At 52.8% G+C, this 11,061-nt stretch overlaps 1 protein-coding gene across 4 annotated transcripts in view; it reads left to right on the plus strand.

The window, feature by feature from the left end:
• The first annotated feature begins 6 nt into the window (after nt 1–6).
• Nucleotides 7–11,061, plus strand: part of CNNM4 (cyclin and CBS domain divalent metal cation transport mediator 4) — a 37,488-nt gene continuing 26,433 nt past the window's right edge. For all 4 annotated transcript variants that reach the window (XR_003003111.1, XR_003003112.1, XR_003003113.1 and 1 more), the window contains exon 1: nt 7–1,329. Coding sequence is in view for 1 of the 4 variants with exons in the window: in XM_024743833.1 (XP_024599601.1) it covers nt 105–1,329 (1,225 nt within the window). In the remaining 3 variants the exon portion in view is untranslated. The remainder of the gene's footprint in view (nt 1,330–11,061) is intronic.

An 11,061-nucleotide genomic window follows, 5' to 3' on the forward strand; every position in this document is an offset into this window, starting at 1 on the left:
TGCTGCTGGTGCTGCTGTGGGCGCGGGGGGCCCGCGGCCAGGGCGACCCCCAGCGGAGCGCGATCCTGGGCCTGAGGCTGGCGAGCTGCAACAAATCGTGTGGGATGAACTCGGATGGCATCATCTTCGTGTCCGAGGGCAGCACGGTGAACCTGAGGCTGTACGGCCAGAGGCTGGGCTCCTTCTCCAGCAACCTGATCTCCTTCACCGAGGTGGACAACGCCGAGACCATCCACAACTCCACCAGCTGCTCCGAGCTCACCAAGGACCTGGTCGTCCAGAAGCTGGTCAACGTGAGCCGCGGGGACACGTCCGGGATGCTGGTGGTGCTCACTAAGTTCCTCCGGAGGAGCGAGAACATGAAGCTGTATGCGCTGTGCACCCGCGCCGGCGTGGACGGACCCTGGCAGAAGTGGACGGACAAGGACTCGCTGCTCTTCATGGTGGAGGAGGCTGGGAGGTTCCTGCCCCTCTGGCTGCACATCCTCCTCATTTTGGTGCTGCTAGTGCTGTCGGGCATATTTTCTGGCCTCAATCTGGGGCTTATGGCCCTGGACCCCATGGAGCTGAGCATCGTGCAGAACTGTGGCACTCAGAAGGAGAGGCGCTATGCCCGCAAGATCGAGCCCATCCGACGCAAGGGCAACTACTTGCTCTGCTCCCTGCTCCTGGGAAACGTGCTGGTCAACACCTCCCTCACCATCCTTGTAGATAACCTTATCGGGTCTGGGCTGGTGGCCGTGGCCTTCTCCACCATAGGCATTGTCATCTTTGGGGAGATTGTGCCTCAGGCCCTGTGCTCCCGACATGGGCTGGCTGTGGGTGCAAACACTATCATTCTCACCAAATTCTTTATGCTACTTACCTTCCCCCTCAGTTTCCCCATCAGCAAGCTCCTGGACTTTTTCCTGGGTCAGGAGATCCGCACCGTTTACAATCGGGAGAAGCTGATGGAGATGTTGAAGGTGACGGAGCCCTATAATGACCTTGTGAAAGAGGAGCTGAACATGATCCAGGGTGCCCTGGAACTCCGGACCAAAACTGTGGAGGATATCATGACCCAGCTCCAGGACTGCTTCATGATCCGGAACGATGCCATCCTGGACTTCAACACCATGTCGGAGATTATGGAAAGCGGCTACACGCGCATCCCCGTGTATGAAGACGAGCAATCCAACATCGTAGATATTCTCTACGTCAAAGACTTGGCCTTCGTGGACCCCGATGACTGCACCCCCCTCAAGACCATCACCCGCTTCTACAACCACCCAGTGCACTTCGTCTTCCATGATACCAAGCTGGATGCCATGCTGGAGGAGTTCAAGAAGGGTAAGACCTGATGCAGCTCCCACTTCACTCTTTGTGGTGTCGCGCGTATCCTTGCCTGGTTCGTGTCTGCTGATCTTAGCGTTCCATTTGCGTGACTCTGTGTCCCTTTGCTCAGCACCTCCTATGCCTCTGAGGTGAACGGTACTCAGGCCGCAGAAACAGTTCTTAAGCATCTGCTGTCTGCCAGGAACCGTGCTTTGCGCTTCAGGTGAATCAAAGCAGAGCAAGACACACTCACCCACCTGGGAGCCAGACAGAGGGAAGCTAATGCCTCAGAAGAGGCCAACACCAGGGCGTGGAGATTAGGACAAGCACATCTCACTGGGGTCGGGTGGGGAAGGGGTCGGGTGGGGAAGGGGCCGGTGAACTGGGAAAGCCTTCACAGGGGAGAGAACATTTGAGGAGAGCCTTGAAAGGTGGGGACACTTGGTACTTGAGGCAGAGGGAACCCCTCGAGCAGAGAAGCTGAGTTGGCGAGCAAAGGATGTGCTTGTGGCCCAGCAGGTGGTCCTGTTCCTATGGGTACAGGCTCTGCTGGTCACTGGTCAGTGCGGGAGAGACTGAGTCATCTGGGGCCTCAGGAAGAGCCTGAAAGTCAGGGCAGTCAGACTACTGGAAGCTTGGAGCTCTGGAAGGTTTTGGAGCAGGGGAACAGTGTCACTGGAGCTCCTGGCCCACAGAAGCTGAATTGGGAGGGCTCTAGTTGGCTCCCCGCCCAGAGCAATGCCAAATAACGCTTTCGACTATTCAGCAGAAGCAAGCCGATTAAGTTTTGGTTATTGTTCTGTCTTTCCCAGGCGCCAAACAGAAGCTTCCCTCCTGTGGTCTGCTGGGAATCTTCAGCGGGCCTTGCATTGCCTTGTGTTTTTTTCTCACATGGGTTCTTGGCCAATTTTCAGGTAGTTAGAGAGACACCTGGAGGGTTTACTCACCAGCCTCAGAGCTCAGGGCACACACCCCTTTCCTTACTTGCAACAAAACTTTTCTCCTACCTCTGCCACTCCAAAGCCTTCAGAGTGACAGTAAACAAACCAATTATGGAGTAAAACCCTCCTAGGCCAAAGGTAGAGAGGAGGCAGAAAGGGAAGGTCTTTATAAAGGAATGGAGGAACAGGGGGAGGGACCTTATTCTAAACCTGGGGACTTGGCTGTGTTTCCCATTGGTGGAACTCCCTCTGGCTGAGGGCTTTTAGCTTCTAGCTGGGAGCCAGCGCCCAGACCCTTTTCAGTCATTTCTGGAACTGAGAGTGGAGGAGAGCTTGAACTGGCTTGGATCAGTGGGTGATGGAGTGGGTTTGGGAGGAGCTGGCCTGGCAAGGATGCTGGGGTCAGGGTCAGGGCCAGGTACCTTCCCTTTTTCATTTTGAAAGACTGAATGTCAGCGTCAGAGCTGAGGAGGACTTGAGTGGGAGACAGCCCAGTAAGGTCGTCTCACTGCAGAGGGACCCGTGGTGACGGCACAGCCTGGGGGGAGCTTTGGAATCTGAACGGAGGAGCACTGAGGATTTGTGCCCCACCCCACCCTGCAGCCTCGAGGCCCAGAGGACCTCTCCCATGTTGCTTGGTCGGGAATAGGACTCACCAGGGCAGCTTCCTCCTTACCACCTCGATGGTCTTTGGAACTGTTGCTGGTGACACACCCGACAAGCATCGTTCAGCCCACATCTGGATCCAACCTGTATGGATTGGCTTGGTCAGGCTTCTCAGCCCCTGATCAGCAGGGTGGGAGCTTCCTGGGTCTTGGCAGGGCCACCTTTGGACTCAAAAAAAAAAAAGTACCGCTTCCTGAAGCTGAGGAAGCAGAGCTAGCATCTCTCAGGCCAGAGCGCTGCTGAGTGGGGCTCTGCAGATGCATATTATAGTCCACTGGACTCTCCTCCTTAACAGGCTTGCAGCCTGAGACTGAGGCCTGGAGCGGGTGCTGGTGATTCCATGGAAACACAGGCACAGTCTGCCCTGTGCAGTGTGAGGCCCTGGAGATGCAAGTGTGAGGGATGGTCACGCCGAGTGAACGTACCCGGGGTGTTACACCATCACTTGCTTGTTCGTTGCCATGCTGGGCTCCCCGCAGTGTGACCTCTGCCAGATCTTTCCATCTGGCATCTACCTTTTCAGTCTAAGGCCCTCCAGGACGCGGCAAACGCGTAGTGTACACCTGCAACGTAAAGGGTTTTCTTTACAAATCTGGTGTTTGGAAGGCTCCCTTTTTAGCTAAGAAAACCCAACAAGCCAGGTTAACACAGCCAGCAGCACCAAAATCGGGGCCAGGGTGCCTGCTAGTCTAGCCGAGGGTCTTTTCTGCGCCTCAGGGGACTCTTTGGCACCTCCAGGTTGGGTGAGGGTCCTGAATTCTGCCAGAGTCTTTCCGCTGCTGGTGTAAAATCCTCTTTTCAGGTCATTTTATCTCCACCTTACCCACCAGCAGTATAAGCTCCTTAAGGGTTGGGATCATGCCTTATTAGTGTTTTCTCCACTCAGTTGCTAGTGAAGAAATTAACAGTAAATGTTTGTTAAACGATGAATGAGCAACGAGCGAATGGCTGTCTCTGGCAAGCCCTGCTAGCCTTCCTGGCCTCGAGGACACTCCCACCCTAGAGCCTTTGCCCTGGCTGTTCCCTCAGGCAGGAATGTTCTTCCCAGACTTTGCATGGCTTACTCTCCCCTCCCTTGGGTCTGCTTCAACTTCACCTTCTCAGTGAGGCCTTCCTGTCATCCTAGTTAAAACTGTAACCCCCTTCCCACCTTGACCTTCCTGATCTACCCAGACCTACCCTGTGCTCATTTTTCTTTTTCTCATACTACTTTCTAACAACTGTACAATTTACCAGTTCACTTTGTTTTTATTGTCTGTCTCTTCCCACTAGAATGTAAGTTCCAAAGGGCAGGGCTCTAAGTTCTGTTCAGCAATATATCCCTGGCACGTGACATGGTTCTTGGCACATAGTAAGACCTCAATAAAAAGTCACTGAATGAAAGAATGACCTGTCAGGTTTGAGAGAGAATTATCCGCATTCCAGAAGTGTTAGAATTTTGACGAGCTGATAAGGGCTAAAGAAAAATGGGTGTGTTGTGCTGTTATCCAGGGACTTGACATTTCCAGCTGCCCCGAGAAAGCCAGGAGGTGCTCCTGCAGTGACACATGTATCAGAGGTTCAGGTCAGGGACTGAGAAGCAGAGTGTGGAGTCTTGGTTCTCCTTCCCTGTGCCTCAGGTTCTCAGTGAATAAGCCGTCTTTGACCATCGAGAGCTGACATGGCTTCACTCATTAATGGGAGTCATGAATATACTCCTACTTAGAGACAGGCTCAGAGAGTCATTGCAGGCCTGGGGGCGCTGAGCTTCGCCTAGGGACCAAAGCAACGAGGCGAGAGCTTCCCAGCCGCTTCTGCCTTCCAGCTCAAGGCAGCCGTCGCTGTTTACTGAACCCCGTGCTATGTGCAAGACACAGGCCTGGTGCTGCAGGCCCTCAGGAGTAAGACCCGCTAATTGGTGAGAACTGTGAGGCCACTGAGAGGCTCCTACAATTTGAACCTTGGTCCTTCCACTTAAACCTCGTCTACAATGTTCGCAGTACTGGGAGTTTTGGTTGAGTTTGGCTACAGCTCGAAATCTTAAAACGAAGCTTCCCTGGGCTGCTCCTGGCCCTGCTGTGTTTTTCCTTCACCACAGATGCTCCCCCAGACTCTGGAAGCACAGTAATGAATGAACTCTCCACTTGAGAGTTTGGAAGCTCCGCCCCTCATTGAAACCCACCCTCCAGCTTCTGCAGTGCCCCTCCCTTCCCCTCCCTCCGGGGCATTCCTGCCCCTCCCAGGCGTTCAGCTCTTCTTTAGTCTTTGGTCACTGACCCCTGGGGTAACCTTGCACCGCTCCTCATAGACTGTTACCGCTCCTCATAGACAATTACCGCTCCTCATAGACAGTTCGTGAGTTATATTTTGGAGGGAAAAAGCTAGAAATAATTTCTCGAAAACTCCTCCCATATTTCCAGCTATGTCACATCACATTTTCCCCACCTGCTTAATATTATTCCTGAAACAACTTTATACAGGCTGCCTAATTTTTGCATTTGCTTTGGGTTCCTCCCGTCTGGAGCACCTTAAGTATCTTATTTCCCTCCACCTGCTTGTTCTTTTCATTTGTTCAACAAACATCTAACTTTTGGAAGCCTGTGTGTCAGACCGTGTGCTAGCTTTTGGGAGTCAGAGGACTAACACAGCCCTGTTCACAGCAGCCGCTGTCTACCAGGGAGACAGGTAGGCGCGGTGGGACCCGGGAAGGCCTAGGCCTCCAGACGCTTCTGCAGTCAGAATGACAGAGCCCAGTGATAATTAGTCGGGGTGGGAAGTAGCTGTGAACATCTGAGGTTTTTGCCTGGGATTCAAGTTGATGTTGTCATTTGACGGGAGTGGGCAGAGGAGGGAGCAGAGCCAGTTTGGTGAGGGCGGAGGGAGGGGTGGTGCTAAATAATAATGGTGTCACCCTTTATCCGACTTCTGTGCCCAGCATTGTGTGCACCCGGAGCATCTGGCGCTTCAAAGAATGCCCGACTGCCTAGATATTCTGTTCAAACGCAGATGAGAACTCAGTGGGTTTGGGGTGCGGCCCAAGGGTCTGCCTTTCTGACAAGCTCTCACATGATGCCCGTGCCGCTGGCCCTGGACCACCCCAAGCAGCGCGAGGGTGCGGTCCATCCAGGCAGGTATGCAGGGGAAGTGCCTCGTGGGGCTCGGGAGTGAGGCGGGGACCCGGCTGAAAGGTTTGGGAGCCAACTGAGAGCAGGCAGAGCGTGTGAGGCATGGAGAAGCCTGGCCCTAGCGGCTCTCTGGCAAGATGAGAAAGAGCCATGCAGGCCTGGTTTGGGGAGCCTCCTGGGGAGGTCGCATAGGGCGAGTGCTGAGCCCGGCTGTGGGAATGGGACAGTGGTCATGAGGTTCTGGGAGAGGGCGGCCTCCGGAGTGGAGAGCGAAGGCAGCTCTACACCCGATCTCGGACAGCTCCACCTGGAAACACTCTTGAACTGAGCTGGTGATCTGATCTCAAGAAGATTCCCCCGGGGCAAGTATATCTGAGCGAGTGACAGGAGCTGCCTGTCGGGGCAGAGATGCCAGCGGGGCAACTGACAAAACACTGGCCAGGCTGCTGCTCACTTTCTCTTCAGTGTGGTGTGTGTGCAGCCCGTGTGCCAGCTTCCATAGGGGAGCCAGAGCTGAGAGCCCCTCACCCATCTTCTGTTTACAGATCTCTTCCTAAAGCTATTATTTGTGTACTGGAAGGCTCTGCCTTACGGCCAGGCCCTAATAAGAGCTTCTTAGATCTTTACTTGTCAAAAGTCTTGTATTTCTAATTCAAAAGACCAGCTCTAGAGTTTTCCTGGACTTCTCTGGTCAGGACAGGAGGTACTGGACAGATGTTTAATATGGAAAACAGTGCACAGAAACACAAAACCACACTTCTCCTGTGTCCTGCAGGAGAAATGGATAGGAGCAGGGGACCCTCCGGAAGCCGGAGCCTTGCTTGTCTTGTCAGTAGAAATCTGACATTTCAGCTGGATCTTCGAGGGGGAATAGACACAGTACTTTTCCTGTCTGTGCTTCTTGTTCTGGGAGCACTTGGACAAGACCACAGGGTGAGAAATGAGCTTCTCAGCCCTTGGTGCCCCAACTTTGGGGGAAACTGCTTCTGCATATGTGACCGCCTCTCAGTCCTTTCCAGAGGGGCTGGGAGGTGCCACCACTGTGTGCCCGTCTCCCGAGGTAGTGCTGTCCTGCTGATGAACCAGGTAACTGAACAGCTAGGATATCCTTGAGGGAAAGGAATGGTGCCTCGCATGACGTTTTCCTGCCAGTCTGTCTCCTCGAAGGCAGGGGCCGCAAGCCTGTTTATCAGACACTCTCTAAGAGGGGAGTGTGCCTAGAGGGGGAGGGCGGACCGGACCCTTCTGTCGCTGACTTGGTGATTGATTTTAGGGGAGCCCCCTGGTTCCTTCAGCCCAGCCTGTGGGGAGGGACAGCTTGCCTTGGCTGTCCTAGGGCTGGCTCTCTCTTTCTGCCTTCCTTTGGCCTTAGTGAGTTTTGAGTTCTGCAGAACTTCTCAGCAGAACTTGCCAGGAGTATGTGAGGGTTATGGTTATGGAATTTCCTAGAGGTGCCCAAGGTGGCCCTCAGTTAAGAGGACGGAGAGCAGCTTCCTGGTGCTGCCGTTTGATCCAGTCCTCTCCCCTTGTTCTCCGAGCCCCTCCATCTGCCATTGGGCACAGCTGCCCTATGACAGGGTGCTCTCCTGTCCTGAACCTCGGGTTACCCCTCTCATCACACCTGAGCGTCCCAGGACATCCATCTGTAAAAGGCTTTGTGGCTACAGAAAGGACTCCTGGCTCATTTCAGAGACTGGATTCTGGACTACTTACTGTATTCCTGTTCCATTTATTATGGAATTTCTTTTCCTTAATGTTAATTAAAAAGACCTACATATCATTATCAGAACCTTTGAAAACAGGCAGAAATCAAAACCAAACAATCCAGAAGCCTGTGACTTAGAAAGAAGCACTTTTTTTTTTTTTTTGCGGTACGCGGGCCTCTCACTGCTGTGGCCTCTCCCGTTGTGGAGCACAGGCTCCGGACGCGCAGGCTCAGCGGCCATGGCTCACGGGCCCAGCCGCTCCGCGGCATGTGGGATCTTCCTGGACCGGGGCACAAACCCGTGTCCCCTTCATCGGCAGGCTGAGTCTCAACCACTGCGCCACCAGGGAAGCCCCAAGTAGCACTTTTAATATTTTAATTTACTTTGATAACTTTTTAGAAATTTAATCTTTTTTTTTAAAAGTTTAAAAAATCTTGTAACAAGACAACAGGCTCAAAATCATTTTCATTTTTACAGCCATGCTCTCTCTCATTAGCTGCCCTTACGTGTTTTCACATTGAAATCACTGTCTACGTACAATTTTGTGCTCTGCTTTTTGGAACACAGTTTAGATCGGTTCTTCAGATTTCTTCTCTGATAAGAAGTGAAATCCCTTTTTATCCCTGGGATTCTTAGGCGGAGTGTCTAGGAGGATTTCCACAGACTGAGGGCTGGGCTGCGTTCTGTGGCTGACAAGGTGAGCCCAGAGGGCTGGGGTGTGCGGCCGCCAGCCTGTTTCGTTGGGGCTTAAACCTAGGATTGCTGGAACATTCCCCAGACGTTATAGCCAGAGTCTCTTCCCTGCTGCAGGGCCTATTTACCGTGACCTGGGCAGGGTTCTCGAAAGACTGGTTTCACCGGGCTCTCTGGAACGCCTGGTCTCTGGCCAGCTGGCAGCCAGGAGCCTTGGTTGGAAGGAAGCCTCCCTCCCTCAACCCCTTGCACCGCCCCAGGCAGGCTCATTCCCACACCTACATCCACACCAACAAACACCCACATCCACACACGCGCGCACACACACGACCCCAAATCTACATCCACACCCACACACATCCACACGCACACACACACACGACCCCACACCTACATCCACACCCACAAACACCCATGTCCACACACTCACACACATGACCCCACACCTATATCCACACCCACACACACCCACGTCCACACACGCACACACACGACCCCACACCTATATCCACACCCACAAACACCCACGTCCACACACGCACACACACGACCCCACACCTATATCCACACCCACAAACACCCACGTCCACACACTCACACACACGACCCCACACCTACATCCACACCCACAAACACCCATGTCCACACACTCACATACATGACCCCACACCTACATCCACACACACCCACGTCCACACACGCACACACATGACCCCACACCTATATCCACACCCACACACACCCATGTCCACACACGCACACACACGACCCCACACCTATATTGACACCCACAAACACCCACATCCACACACTCACACACATGACCCCACACCTACATCCACACCCACACACACCCACGTCCACACATGCACACACATACATGCACACATACACACCCACCTACCCAGTCACACACAGGCAAGCTCAATCCCACACACACTCAGGCATCCTTTTACACACTGTTACCCACACCCACCGGCAGACAGACACACAGATTTATCCATTCCAGGCAGGCGCTCCCTCTCCTCTCACACACACACACACACACACACACACGCGCGCGCGCGTACATATGCAGTCACCTAGAGTCCTGCTTTAAATGTACGTCCGTCTCTCATCAAACTTTGTCGAGAGTAAGTTTAAAAAGGGAGCAAACGCTTGTGCAGTGGAGTTCATTTTGTAAAAGGCTCAAAATAGTGACTGACTTTTGGGCTCAGAGAAATTTCTCTTTGGTGGCTGGTGATTTGGTCATCCACATGAATGACAGCACCCAACCCGGAGGTTGTGGGGAGGACAGAATGAGGTAGGGCACGTACGGGGCTCAGCTCAGCGCCTGGTACCATGTTGTCGTGCAATAAATGTCAGCTGTTTTAAAAATTATTGTTATTACGATCCAAAAGCTACCCCCATTGGTGTTGACAGCCACTTGGGCCACGGTGGTTCTCACGTACTGGCTTGGGTGGCAGCTGCCCCACTGTCTGGGCGTGGTGTCTTTCTTGGAATTATGAATACATTGAGGTCAAAAGAGCCTGCTATACAATTGCACGCTAATTCAGGTGGCATCTTATCTGGACCCTAGCATGTACGTTAAGGGTAACAGAAGCCAGAGCTTAAGAAAAAAATGTCCAGAAAAGTAACTTAAAACTGAGGAGATGCTCCTCATTCAGTTATTTGTTTCCCACACATTGGGAAAAGTTCAGGCAGCCGTCCTGATGGCCAGCGCCTTTGTGGTCTCACTGCAGAAGCACAGCCTGGGGGTCGCTGCTCTGGGGAGATGTCTGGGAAAGGAGCGTGGCCACATTTACCAGCTGCGCCTCTATGTGGGTTCTTTCATCTCAGGATCCACCAGTCACCTGTCCTCCCTGGTGCCCCAGTTAGGGAGGCAAGACGCTGTGATAGAAAAGCAACAGGAACAAGAGGGGGATCCAAGGGACTGAGGCTCCCCAAGAGGCCCAGTCTCCCCAGAAATGCCCCAGACCCAACCTGTGGAAGAGGGTAGAGCAGGGATCGTTAAAGAAGGAAGAAGTGCCTTCACGAATGGTTAGCCTTTGTTGAATACTGAATTCAGGCACTGCAGACAGGAAACTGAGGCTCAGAGAGGCTGAGAATCTTTCATTCTCAGCCACATGACAGCTAAGTGGCCACCCCAGACTGCTCCCCTCCACGGGCCAAGCCCTTGACTGCTGTTCTGTGTCACTTCTCAGGGGGGTTGTAGGTATTGAGAAAAAGACCAGAAGATTGGGATATTCCAGTAACCCCAGGCTAGAAAATTTACTGTCAGTTCTACATTTTAAAAAATTGAGATATAATTGACATTACATTATATCAGTTTCAGGTGTAAAACAAAATGATTTGCTGTATGTGTATGTTGTGAAGCGGTCATTGTGGTAAGTCTAGTTAACATCCATCACCACACATAGTTACAAAAATTTTTTATTGCCCAACCTCTCACTTTCGGCAACGACCTAGATTTGTTCTATTTTTTATAATTTATTTATTTTTGGCTGCATTGGGTCTTCGTTGCTGCGCGTGGGCTTTCTCTAGTTGCGGCGAGCGGGGGCTACTCTTCGTTGTGGTGCGCGTGCTTCTCATTATGGTGGCTTCTCGTGTTGCAGAGCACGGGCTCTAGGTGCACGG

Source organism: Neophocaena asiaeorientalis, unplaced genomic scaffold (genome assembly GCF_003031525.2).
Source record: "Neophocaena asiaeorientalis asiaeorientalis breed wild unplaced genomic scaffold, Neophocaena_asiaeorientalis_V1.1 scaffold114, whole genome shotgun sequence".
Taxonomy (NCBI): Eukaryota; Metazoa; Chordata; class Mammalia; order Artiodactyla; family Phocoenidae; genus Neophocaena; species Neophocaena asiaeorientalis.